Genomic DNA, 14050 nt, shown 5'->3' with positions numbered 1-14050 from the left:
GGAAAAGGCAGCAAGCTTCCTGGGGACATTTTAATTGCCCAGAGAAACTGTAGGACAGGCTTGCTACGACCCACATATGTGGAAAAGGAAGGCAAAAGATCGCAGTCAATGTTCCCAGCATAAAAAATATCTGTCTGGATTATTTACACTCATACCCTTAAGGTGGCTTTTATCAGGAAAAGTGAAAATGTATCCTGGTTAACAAAACACCACCCCCTACGGCTTTCAAACAACCTCAAATTCCAGGAAGAAGAATCACTTAGGGTTTGTTAAAAATGCAAATTCCTTTCCTCCTCACCAATTCCATCTTTAAAAGCTGAAAGTGAACACCTAGGACTCTGCAAGCTAAAATAGTCCAGTGAAAAATGTGAGATGATACCTTTTTTCTGCCCTCTGGAAAAGGGCTTCATTTTAGGGCTGGGGACTTAGCTCAGTGGTTCCGCCACCTGCCTTGCAAGTGCAAGGACCCGAGTTCAATCCCCGGTACCCAAAAAGTGGGCGGGGGGCTTCATTTTAATATTGTAGTACAAATTAAGACATGCCTAGACATGTTTATTCCGAGGTTTAGTCCTCAGACTTGTAGGCTTAACCAGAAGATCATCTGCTCTTTGAAAAATTCCATCACAGATATTTAATCGTCTACCATGCATGAGACATTGGGTCTTCATTCCCAGCCCGCTTTCAGTAACCACTGTCCTTCACTTGAGTCCTACTTCCCCATGGCCATCTACCCCTGGCTACTAGGCTGAAAGACTCCAAAATCAAGAACTCCTGTCATCACCACTGTACAGTCAGACTAATCATGGGCACACAGCACACATTCAGTAAGTACATGATATATCAATGTAGCTCCATGGCTTCAATCATCTTCAACATATCTACAACCAAACTTGCTATATTTTCTCCTCAAAGACTTGGCTTCTCTTTCCAGCTTCTCTATCGCTCTGAAGAGAATTCCTGTCTATGACCACACCGCTGCAAAGGTGTCCAATGGCATCTGAAGAGAATTTCTGCCACCAAGTAAACCTAAGTTTGGTTTTGTGCTTTACTCTTCCCCTGACGTTATGAGTCCTTGGCCACTGACAAACCTCCTCTGTCACGGAGCTATGCCACACACCCACCAGCGCTGAGATCCATGTGCGGACTGTGTGGCCCCCACTAAACTCTGATAAAAGAGGAACTGTTCTCCTCCCATTTGACAGAGGCACCAATCTATGTAATCCCCGCAAGACCCTAGGAAAGAGGCACCACTCTCACTAACTTGTTACTGACAAGAAAACAGGAGCACAAAAAGATTGAGTAGCCTGCAAAACTAACAGAGGTTATAAAACTAGTATGAAGTGGAGATGGATTCTAACCACTTCCGTGTGGCATAGACTATGGCTCTTGTTTGCCATGAACAACGCCTCCTGGATATATACCAATTTATGCTTGAAAACTGGGTCACCGCGAGGTCTGAATCCCCCAACAAAACCTCTCAGCAGATCACTCCTCCCTCTCACCTCCCTCAATCTTGTCTCTAGCTCCAGCAGCCGATTCTTGTCACTGTGATCCTGGTGGCTGATTTTCTCCAGCTGCTCTTCCAGCTTTCGGTTCTGGGCCTCCAATTTCCCAGCCTGTGTCTCGAGGTAAAATTTCTGTTGCCTGAGTTCTGAAATCATTTCTTCCTGGGCCTTCCTGGTGGGGGTGGTGGGAGGATCCAAACAAAATCACAGTCATGTCAAAGGTGAACGTGTCCCCTTAGAAAGACAGGCAGAAATGGAGTAAAATGTGTATCCTCATCAAGTGAACTGCGGCCATTCCCAGGTTAGCTCCATCCTGATCTGCCCTCGTGGACATGATCACAGGATGGGAATCTAAGAGTCTCTCACCTCTGGGATTAAGGACAGTAAATGGGGCTGGAAGAGATACTAGCATTTCAGTCCTTTGGTAGGCTTTTTCATTTTTTCTTGGAGAGTCTGTACAGGAGACAGAAAGGGGACCCCTTAGCTATAAGAATGCCCCCATAGCTCCTTAACACAGGCTCTGGGGAAGAAGGTGCAATGAATACAATGAGTGCTGTTCCTGTGGCTACTTATAGGACTTCCTCACCTCACCGCCATACTGCTTACAAGTTCAAACACTAGAACAACTCAAAGACTGACAAGCAGCCTACCAAACTGGTTTGGATTATGATGGAAATGTTTTGAAATATCTCTGAAGAGAAAAATCTAAGGGGTTAAAAAAAATCTCGGGGATTATCATTTTTCATGCAAAAAGATTATGATCCAAGTGCCCTGAATACAGACAGTCCTTGTGAAGTCCAGACATCCTCCCCAGGGCACAGCCTAACAGCGGCACAACGGATGGCCCACTTGGGTGCACACAAGATCATCTCTTACTAATTACAGGAGGCAAGTCTGGGGAACAAGGACAGCAGCTCTCCAAAAGCAAGTTATAAATAGCCTCCATGGAGAGAGCAAAATACTGATGGTAATGTGAGGTATTTAAGAAAACCCAGCTCAAAGGAGAGGCCCTGGTAGAGTGAAACCACTTATGAGAGGGCAAAATTGCACAAATGCAGGAGGTCTGGAACAAGAGTAAGTCAGCTTCAGCTCCATCAGACTGAAGGGGAACAAAGCTTATGTACAAGGAGAGAAGACCACAGTGTAATAATGTACACAATTAGAATCTGAATACTTACATGTTCCTTTGGGTAAAGAGGCTGCTATTTGCTGCAAGTTTATTGGCTTCAGAAAGTTCCACGATTCTCTGTTCCAGGGATCTGATCTTAGAATCCATGGCATTGATCATCTGAAACACAGGGCACCTTTGAAACCTTACACGTAGACAATTATAGAAGAATGGGATTCACGCGGGCCATGTGAGCCAAGGTAACACTCTCATCTGAAATGCCAGCAGTTTGCCCAGAGGTAACAAGGGACTCAGCTCGTCCATACTCTGAAGATCACAGGCATCACCCCTCAAACAGCTGGTACGCAATTGTTTTTCCAATCAAAATTAAATGCCCCTCCTCCCATGAGTTAGCTACCTTGTATTAAAAATACACAGAAGGGACCAGGTATTTAGCTCAGTGGCTCTGCCACCTGCCTCAGAAGCACAACGTCCAAGTTCAATCCTTGTACCAAAACAAACAAACAAAAAAAAAAACCCCATACACAGAAGGAACTATTCCAAAACCGGAATCCTATAAATACACAGGGCCCGTTAGAGTCCCCTATCATCTGCCTGTGACCTGGGCCTGCAGGAACCTCTAACTTGAATGTGCAAGTTCATATTTATGATATATTTCCCAACTAATTGAATCATGAGATCTGGGGGTAGAATGGGGTGGGCACTGGTTAACAACATACTTTCCCTTAGAGATTTTCTGATGTGGGAAGTCTCAACAGGATATGAGGTAATAAAGTACAATTCACATAATACAGTAGTATTAAGAAGAAGCATCACAGATAAATGCTACTACCTACAAGTTTCTAAGACAATTGACTACATGGATAAAAAGGAGAGAAATAGCCAAATTTAGCACAAAAGTGCAGGAAACCAAGGCCACTGAAGGCATTTTGAAGGATCGCATCCTAGTGGAGGGCAGATCAGTGGGAGTTATTAAAGAAGAGCACAAAAACTAGCCACTCAAAGCCACCCGCTCCATGGCTTTAAGGACAGTAAGTGGTTTTAGAGAAAGCTTCCTATTTCCACAAGCTCACACAGAAGGAAGTCACCAGGTGAAGTGGAGTGATTCTCAGCAAAAGTCCTCCTTGGAAAATCAACATTGTGAGTCCTTCTACCTACCGCCTTCTGCTCGCTGAGAATCTTGCCCTTCTCATGGGCCTCCTCCTCGTGTCTCTGCATCAGGTTCTCCAGGCTCTCCTTGTCAGCCAGGTCCTTCTTTATCTGATTGTCTAACACCTATGGAAACAAGAGAAGCAAATGTCCAGGGCAGCCATGCCAAGGCGAGAACAAAACAGGGACACTTGAGAAAAAGGAGAGAAAGTGGGGAAACAGTAGCAAGGCCCATGTCTCCAAAGTCCAGAGCAAAAGAAGCCAAATATTAAAAGTCTGCTGCCAGGGATTTAGCCCAGTGGTGCTGCTGCCTACCTCACAAGCTCAAGGTCCTGAGTTCAATCCCCAGTACCATAAAAAAAAAAAAAAAAAAAAAAAGTCTGTTTACCAAGCAGGATGAGATTAAGAATTCAGACACCACCATCAAATGACAAGTAACAGTTGGTCATTAACTAAGAACTTCTTTTTAAAAAAAGCAGCCCAAAAGACCAGAGAGATAGATCCAAAATGAGTTAGGCTCCAGAATGAGAGAGAAGAGGCAGATCTTCCTAGAAAGATCTCAAAAATAAAATTTTTATAATTTGCAAATATTACCTGAGGACAACGTTGTCTTAGCCAATGAACCAGTGGTTTTCAGCACATTCCTTGATGCTAATCTGTACAGAATTAATTCTGGATACACTTGGGGATTGTGTGGAGGAAAAAAACTGAAGAGAAGAGGAAGTCTGTGTGACTGAGGCTGGTTCAGAAATAGCCAGGGACAAAAGGATGTTGCCCACCAATAACACAGGTAGTCAGTCAACGGATGGAAGAGACAACATAAAAAGAAAAAAAAATTCCTTTCCTCTGATCCAGCTAGAGAAAAGAAAATCAATGGGAACAGAAATCTTTCCCAGGAGAAGAGAAACCATATGTTCTCAAGAGCTGAGAACACCACTGGAAGCACCTACCATCCCCAAGAGGAAAAAGTAAAATAAAACAGTAACGGTGTCACCAGTCACCGACCACCAGCTGATCTAAAATTCTGTGAGGCACACACAGTTCTACCAGTTGCCAAAACAGGCAAAAAGAAAGGAAGAAAGTAGACATTGTAACACGTCTGAGCCTTTGGCGATGACCCTGTGTTTCTCATCTCAGAGAATCAATTCTACTTTTGCAAATGACACTGACTGCATAAAGAACAGAATATTGGGGATAAAGCTGCAAGAATTGGGGTCATGGACAGGACTGAAATCTGCCTTTCCACAATGCCTATTGTGAAGAAGCCTTCATAGCTCATAGGGACATCATCCTAAAAAGAGCCAGTCAGCAGGGAAGGGGTCCACATGATAAAGGCAAAGAACAGGTTTCAAAGAAGGCTTTAAACTAGGACTGATGAAAAACACAGAATGAGAGTTGGCGGAGAAGAGCAAAAGGTGAAGAACAGGGTCATGGGAGGAGGGAAAAAGCTCAATAGGATGATAAGCAACCCAGTCTCTTGGATGTCTGAGTGTGATTCTAAAATTATGAGCACATACAGGGTAGCATCTCAGATCATAATCATTACTAATATGGCTTTATAAAGGCTGGAACAGGAAGCATAAAACAGAAAAGGTTAAAAAGAAATGGTTCTATACAGATTCCAGTAGGGAAGATAGACAACAGATTTTTCCCTAACCTTCCCTGGGATCAATAAAGCCAAGTTCTTTCTCTCTAGAAGGTTAGTGGAGAACACATAATATCCTGACCAGGTATGTTTCTTTCCTTCTTTTTTTTTTTTTAATGATGTACTTAAACAGTGAAAGGCATTTTCAGGATAACTCTGTTCAAAGTAAGATCTTGACTTTGGCAGTGATAGACACCATTAAGAGATACAGTGAACTAGAAAGAATAAGCCTCTATCAGAATGAGACTATGTCTCGGCCTGGATAGGGTTCAAATGGCAGAAGGATGAACAAGAAGATGAACTAGGTGGGAGAGGGAGTGACAGGCGATTTCATTGATGATACCTAAATAAATGTAAGACAAAATATGGCTTTTGATTGGAACATCAGTATGGATTTACAAAGGGCTATTGTCATCATCCAAAGGTACCAGTGGGTTACTACATGTAGACCCATCATTTTCTGAAAATTAGTTTCTTCTCAAAAGTCTGGAAGCCAATGAAAATGCCAATCTAAAAAGATAAGATGGTCTATAAAATTTTAAATGTACTAAAGTGGGGAGAGGTCACAGGAGAACATTTTGAGGTCACTTCTGAATTATCTTCCCAAATTTCTTTCAATGGAAAGTAACTGAATGTCATGCCAGAATGGTGATGGTAGCAATGATGGCTAATCATGGACATGTTTGACTCCTCAAGAAAGGACCACTCCAGGTGAAGGGAGGGCAGGGACAAGGGGAAAAAATGAGAACCAAGACCTGTGACGTAAAGGTACAAGATCCCAATAATGAATGTAACTATACTGTATACCTAAAATGTACCAATAAACTCAATTAAAACTAAAAAAAAAAAAAAAAAAAAAAAAAAAAAAAAAAAAAAAGAAAGGACCATTCCACTCTGAGGATGCCAACCAAATCCATGATGGGATTGTCACAAAAATCGACAGTCTCTTTCAGGATCTCTGGATTGGGAAGGGGGAGAGATATTTGAAATATGACCAATGCCAGATTCTCAAGAATGTAAGAATTAATAAAATGCTTAGTGAGAATTTTAGAAAATGCAATGTGATTTTAAAAAGATAGCAATAGGCTGACATCCATTTCTGATAATACAACATTTTCCCCAGAAACATTTCATAGGAAGGAAAGGGCTAAAGATGTAGGGGAAGTGGGAAGGGTAGGGGAATAAGGGAAAAGAAAAAAAGTATGAGAAAATGAAAAAATGGAAATAAAGTATTTGTAAATAGGGAAGGAAGGAAGGGGTGAAGGGAGGGCAGGGGTATGGGGGAAAAAGGAGAACCAAGACCTGTCATGTAAAGGTACAAGATCCCAATGATGAATGTAACTTTACTGTATACCTAAAATGTACCAATAAACTCAATGCAGAAAAAAAAGTTAAGAGAGTGAAAAATTTCGGATAAAATTTAAGTGAAAGCAAAAGCAGGAAAAGGGATGATACAAAGCTGGTTTTAAGGTTTGGTTTTGTTTTGTGTTTGTGTTTGCAGTACTGGGGAGTGAACCCATGACCTTCACATTAAGCTACATCTCCAGATCTACTTTTATTTTGAGACAGGATCTTACTAAGTCACTAAATTGCCTAATTCAGGCTCAAACTTGCTATTCTCTTGCCACAGCCTCCTAGAGGGCTAGGAAGACAGGGTTGTGTCCTCATGCATAACTCCAAAAGCTGTTTTTAAACTAAGCTTTCACTGAATCAAATAAACTTGTGCTTCAGTGTTGTTTTGGGGGAAGTTTTTAGGTTTTGGTTTTTTGAGACAGGATCTCACTATATAGTTCAGCCTGGCCTTAAACTCACTATGTAGCCCAGGCTGGTCTCGAACTCAAGGCAATCCTCAGCTTCCTGGGGGCTGGGATTATGGGCATGTGCCACTATGCCTGCCTTGAGCTGCAGTTTTGATAACCTCAAAGGTCAAGAAGAGACAGAAATCAAAGCCCTGAGATCCACCTAAGATGAGCACATATTTTCACCCAAGGGCTTAAAAAATGATGATTTTCCCATTAATGATCTTCCAGGGAAAATGGACATCCCTAGGCATACAAAACAAAATCAGAACCACGAAAAACAAATAGTAGAAACAGAGCAAAAACAGACCTTCAAAATACATAACATCAAACAACTATGCTTGATGCAGTTCAAGAAAGAAAAGATAGATGCCAGGGATGCGGGGGTAGAGACAGGGAGGGAAGGAGGGAGGGAAGGAAGCAGGGAGGAAGGGAGGGAGGGAGGGACAGAGGGAAAGACAGGAGAAAGACTTGAAAATAAATAGACGGAATCAAAAACTATTGTATTTTTGTTTGTTTTTGTGTTTTGAGAAAGGATCTCACAAAGTTGTGCCAGGCTGGGCCTAAGTCTCCTGAGTGCTAGAATTATAGGCATGTACCACCACGCCTGGCATATTGTTTTAAATAATCTAGTAACCTCGAGAATGGGCCAAATAAAATGTCTAGAAATAAGAAATACTATGCCAGGGATTTAGCTCAGTGGTTCGGCTGCCTACCCCACAAGCAAAAGGTCCAGAGTTCGATCCCTGGTACCAAAAAAAGAAAAAAAGAAATACTATTCCCGAAATTAAAAACCCAATAGATGGATTTAACTATAGATTAGAAAGAATTAGGAGCCTGGAAAATAAGTCAGAGGAACTTATCCAGAATATGGAACGAAGAGATAAAGCTATGAAAAAGGATAGACAAGAGGTGACCTAACACATACCACACCCAATTCGCAAAAACAAAGGAAGAGAAAATATTTGAGATACAAAGATCATTAACTTCCTGGGATTGACTTTTTTTTTATTCAAAACTTCAGTAAATCACAAGCACAGTAAATAAAAAGACTTCCACATCTACACACCTCACAGTAAAGCTTCAGAAGAATTAAAAACAAAATGAAAATTTAAAGAACAGCCAAAGAAAATGTTGGATTACTTTAAAACAGAGCAGCAGTTAGACTGGCAAATGACTTCACAATAACCGTACTAGAAGCCAAAAGTCAAGGGACCGTATCTTTAAAAAAGATAATGGCTAACCTAGAATTATAGCACTAGTCAACGTCTCTTCAACAATGAGAGTGAAATAAACACATTTTCAGGCAAACATGACAGAAAACTTGTCACTAGCAGATCTTCACTAATAAAAGTTATCAAGGATACACTTCAAACAAAAAAAGGAAAAAGGGACCAAGATCTGAGATACAGGAAGAAAACTAAAAGCAAGAAATGTGGTTAAAGTGTGGCTAACTCTAAATTATCATTGACTGAATGACAGTAGGTTTTTAAAAAATTAGCGGCAGAATTGTAACATATAATGACAATTTTTTCTTCTTTTAACCCCAAACTCCAAGCCTTCCACATAGAGTTAGGACAGCATTTGACCCAAACAATCCTTCCTTCAATCTAGCAAGATGTGACCAAAAGTGTCTGGGATGAGAAGGGAGCCACCTAGCACAAGTGGAGGCATGCCAAGGAAGATCAGAAAGTGTCTTTACTTTAATTTTCTCCTCGTAGTGCTGCTCTTTCTGCTTCAAGTGTACTTCTAGGTGCTGGGCTGAAACTTGGGCCTCCCGGTGTTTCTCCTCCAACTCCTGGGCATAAAAGAGCAGGTGGTCAGGTGAGCAAAGGGAAGGACAAAGCCAATGTATGTTAGTCACTCACAGGAAACATGACTTTGGCACACGTGCCACAGATGACAGGCAGCTGCTCCTCCATTACTAGCCTAAGGCTCTTGGGAAGGAAATCACCACTGTGCCTTGGCCCTGGATGTCCCAAGTCCAAGTCCCCACACACAAATATACACATCTCTAGGTTGGCCGTGAGGCTTGGGATCAGAAATAGGTCAATGTGACAGGTCAAAGAAAGAGAGGTGTTCAACTTCACATAGAGAAGTAAGAATAACAAGACAACATTTGAAAGTTTAGCACAGTACAAAGCTCCTGACCACTGTCTTGAGTCTCAGGCCATTCTCACTGTTATGACAGCCTTAAATGAGAAAAATAATTTTAATTTATTCTGGTGATAAACAATATTTTGTGCTTCCCTCATTAACAAAATTATTGCTCAAGAACCCTACCGAAAAAGGAAGACTAATGGTATGATTCAAATACTTTTGAGTTTTGAATGATTATTTTACCTGGCTCATATATGAAGAATATGAATGTCAGGAGATGTGCATGTGGAATAATATTTATATGAAACGATGCTAAGGGGAACAAAGACGAACATAACATACACTGATAATGACGAAAATACCCACATACATACTAAAGATGGGAAGAGAAGCTGGAGTAACATAAATAGCTCAAATTTAAGGTTCTCTTAGTTCTTTTATTGTTTTCTGTTTTTAAACAAAATTGTAATTCATTTGAAAATTATACCAATTCATTTGCCAATGTATTATAAAATGATCTTTTAAAAGACAGTATTAAATTCACCGAAACATTCTCTAAATGCACAGATAGCTGCATCTAAATTAATTCTTATGAATCTGGACCCATTAGTTAATTACTGATATCAAGAGTCATTACTCCAAGTTTTCATCTCTTCATACTATTATGAATTTTTTCTTTGAAGTGGAAGCAATTACGAGAATTTTGAAGAATGAGGAAATTATACAGGATATGTCCATAAAATGGGGCGTGAGTACTTTGAAATTCACACGCACATAAAATGTTAGTGATTAAGCTTTTGAAATACTAAAGTCTGCAAGCATGGTCTTTGCTTTAGGGACCATTAAAATGTTCAATCGTAACACCAGGTGCACAAAATCCATTGCAATTTAACAGATGTAATACTGGAAAGTTGAATATAAACAGGATTCTAATTAATAAAAACATTTTTAAGGGCTTTATGATACTCACTCTAAAGGATTGCCTGCAATGGCTCCTTTGATTAAAGGAAAAGACTCTGCTGTAATGAGAACCCCAATTATCTGTTTTGAAAGTTCTTAGCAGAACAGCAAATGTTTTAAGGCAAATGGTATTTTGGAATCTGTTTCCAAGTGTCATCATTATATAACCGCATTAAGGACTACTCTTTGCCCATGTCCTAGAAACTCTGCAACTAAGCACAGGGTTCTTGAGCAAAAGGCACCTTCTGTTAAGCCACAAACATAGAGGTACTCGGGCAGGTGATAAGATACACTCAGACAAGGAAACCTGCTTCTTTTTTCTTTTACTTAGAAATCACTTCATAATCATTTTTTTTTCTTAGTTTCAGTCCTCATAAGACAGCACAAAAGTCAGAATCTAAAAATATGTCAAAACCTTAGATACACAAGACTAATAACGCTAACACTAAATTTCTGTCCTGTATATGAGTGGAAGTTTGCAACACATAATCCCAATATACAGAACTCTATATGCCTACATTTTTTAGTTGCAAATGAACCTTTGAAAAGCAGGTATTTTAAAGTCTACTTGGTAGTTTGGCATTTTTTGTTGTTGTTGTCATTTTTTTAAGCATATCTTTTTCTACATGTACTGGATCAACTCTTCAGTCATGTTATAAAAATCCTTTTGTTCGGGCCTATATTTCCAGCTCATAGAATATTGCCTGACCCATAGTAGAAGCTCATTAAATATTTGTTGAATGAATGAATGAACACATCACCATTAAACAGAGAAACCATTAAACAGGGTTAATCACTTCGTTTGTATCAAGCAAAGGACAGCAGTGGTGGGTTCTACTTGTACTCACAATAAAATTCACGCACTTGACAACAGTCCAGAGAAACTCTGATGAAACAAGAGGACACAAAAAGTAGACTAACAGTTACATTTGCCTTTGTGTGCAAATAAAGACTGGGTGTCAAAGCAAAACAATTTAGCCAATTCCACTTTTACCATTTGTTCAAGAACAGCAAATATGAACATACACTAACAGAGAAATAAATCAAGCGTCAAAATGTTTGGGTTGGGTTGGATTTGATATTAAGTACTATTTAAGTTGGTCGTTCTTGAGTTCATCTATTTGCTGGCACCTCATTTCCCAGAAGCGATGCAGAGAGAGAGAGAGAGAAGAAGTGGCCTGCTCGCCACCTCGCCTCTTTACGTAGAGAAGAACAGCCAGTTACCCGAGTCTCTCCTAGGAGCAGGACAGGAAGGGTTATGAACGGACTACAGGTCATCACTGAGTCTCGCAAACATGACATCAAATTTCTGGCTTTGGGAATGAGACCCAAGGAGAGCCCTTCAAAGATGCTGCCCTCTCCACTAGCAAGGTTAAAACTTCAACACACCTGCAACTTCAACAACCCAAGCCTTCCCTGATTAAGTTAATTTGGTCATCAGAACCTGAGACAGAATCAGGATGATTAGAAACCTAAAAAAAAAAAAGACCTGCTACATCTAAGGAAATTGAAGAAATAACAATAATAACCAACTGTAGCAGAGAGAGTGAGTGGGTGAGCACGGATCTATGACAAATACTACTCTGAGAAAAACAATTCTGTGTGACTAATTTCTTTCTTCTCTAAATGCAAAAATCTTGAGTTTTGGTCTTAAAGGTCTAAACCCACAGCCTTTTAAGTTGACATTGCAAATCTAAGAGCCATACAAAGCACTGCTACCAGAAGAAGAATGTAAATACACCTATAAAAATGTATCAAAAACCATGCCCCTCCTAGAAATACAGGAGCTATTCTTATTATTTCCAATAGAATCTCTCCTAACCTCAAAAAAAACAAACAAAAACAAAAACAAAACAGATGCACATTCTACAAAAAAATGCCAGCCAGTAGCAAACAAAACACAAAATATCGGCAGTTTTTCACACTATCCTACAACATGGCACACACTGAAAACACCTCTCTTAATTAACCTACTTGGTGATACCACCCCTGAGATCGCATTTAATTCTTTTGACCCCCTTCCCTTTTAAATCTCTAACCTGTTATCTGTGAACTTTGCAACTTTTGTTCCTGCTCACCAGAATTTTATCAGCCATCTGCTGGATCTGTTGGGATTTTGTCTGGATGTCATCCTTCAGTCTGTTTTCTCTACGCTCCATGGTCTCTAGTCTCTTTACCTTGTTCTCCAGAGAATGGCGACGTTCCTGTAGATCATGAATCAATCAGAGAGTTTTAATGGAGCAACCGCTATGGGCATATCACCTGCATGGAGGGAAAGAGCCCTCAGGAAGCACACACTCGAATCAGGAAGAAAAGTTTCAGGCACCTGAAGCAACATCGAGGAAAATAAGACTCTGCGATCCAGGTGCACCGTTGTATAGATTACAAGAGTGCATTCATTCATTCAAATATTTACCAAGCACCTACTATCTGCAAAGTACCGTATTAGGCATCATGGAAAATACTCAGAGGAAGATGATATATTTCCCACCCTTAGAAAAGATAACACAAACATAAATAAATACAACAGGTTAAGAGGGGAAAGAACCACAAGGCAAGCAGCTACAAGGTACTGCGGGCGGTAGCAGACAGGGAGGGCTTTTAACCACACAGCTAAGTGGTGGGATAATAAAGGAGTGAGCTTTGGAGAGGGACGGTGAGGGTGTCTAAGTCTGGGAAGACGGGAGGAAGGAGTGGATGCATCACACACACACACACACACACACACACACACACGGGAGAAACATGGAGGTCTTCAACAGTCAATTTATGTCTCAGGTGTGGGAAGAGCAGAGGACAGGAAAGAGCAGGTGAAAAGGTGGAAAGATAGCATTTGTGAGTCAAACGGTTGAACTTTACGTACCAGACTCAAGGGTGCACCTAAGATATATGGGACCCCTGAAGGGTTTGGGGTGAGGTGGGGTGCTTGGGGTCTGTGATGCTGTATGAACTATCTGGGAGGAAAAAGAGACTGTAAGCATAAGGTCAAGAATTACTGTATTTGTTAAGCAGAAAGGGCAGCAAACAAGGATGAAGGGAAAAAAAATAGGGTGTCTGCATTGGGTTTTTTGGTTTTCTTGGTATGTTTTTATTTGTTTGTTTGTTTGTTTTTGGTACTGGGGATCAAACTCGGGACCTTGTGCTTGCGAAGCAGGCAGCAGAACCACTGAGCCAAATCCCTGAACCAGGGTATGTATATTTATAAGACGGTGTGACTCACAGAACAGCAGGGTCAAGGACAAGCAAATGATACAAAGCCTCGAGACTGGGGTGACCAAGAAAATGCTGGTGGCCCTGACAAGCCTGAGGAAACTGAGAAGGGGAACAAGCTGGTGACAAGAGTCACCGAGTTCACTCTAAATCTGAGGCACCCATTGAGCATTTCAGGAGAGCAGTGGGAAAGATAGCCAAGAATGTGGTGAGAACGGCCCCAAAGAGCCATGTGCTGGTGGACGCACACCCAGACTGTAACGGGGAAATGCAAACATCCAGCAATAGTACAGCGACATCAAATACAGCACAAGCATTCTGTGGGACAAACACCAAGGGGTAGGAGAAGCAGAGACAAGTAAAGGGGAAGTGTCACCTTTTACTCTATATTTGTCTATACTATTTAAGTTTTCATAATGAAAAGGTACTCATATATTTTCAGGATAATTATATATATGACTTTAACAACAACAACAACAAAGAATATGAGAGAGAGAAAAGGCCCAAAAATGGAGATCTGAGAGTTGTCAACATGGGTCGGAGGTGAAATCTT

General features: G+C 40.7%; 1 protein-coding gene across 11 annotated transcripts in view; it reads right to left on the bottom strand.

The window, feature by feature from the left end:
• Positions 1 to 14050, bottom strand: part of Cit (citron rho-interacting serine/threonine kinase) — a 168352-nt gene that overhangs the window by 62464 nt on the left and 91838 nt on the right. For 8 of the 11 annotated variants that reach the window (XM_010604064.3, XM_010604065.3, XM_010604068.2 and 5 more), the window contains exons 18-22: positions 12366 to 12491; positions 8930 to 9025; positions 3793 to 3909; positions 2684 to 2793; positions 1503 to 1677 (exon numbers count right to left, since the gene is read on the bottom strand). In XM_010604064.3, coding sequence (XP_010602366.1) covers positions 1503 to 1677; positions 2684 to 2793; positions 3793 to 3909; positions 8930 to 9025; positions 12366 to 12491 — 624 coding nt within the window. The remainder of the gene's footprint in view (positions 1 to 1502; positions 1678 to 2683; positions 2794 to 3792; positions 3910 to 8929; positions 9026 to 12365; positions 12492 to 14050) is intronic. The other 3 variants (XM_010604072.3, XM_033762410.1, XM_010604073.3) reach the window with 1 other exon arrangement.

This window comes from Fukomys damarensis, unplaced genomic scaffold, assembly GCF_012274545.1.
Source record: "Fukomys damarensis isolate Sample0158 unplaced genomic scaffold, DMR_v1.0_HiC HiC_scaffold_12, whole genome shotgun sequence".
In the NCBI taxonomy this organism is placed as follows: domain Eukaryota; kingdom Metazoa; phylum Chordata; class Mammalia; order Rodentia; family Bathyergidae; genus Fukomys; species Fukomys damarensis.
This window is presented reverse-complemented; position numbering and strand designations above follow the sequence as displayed.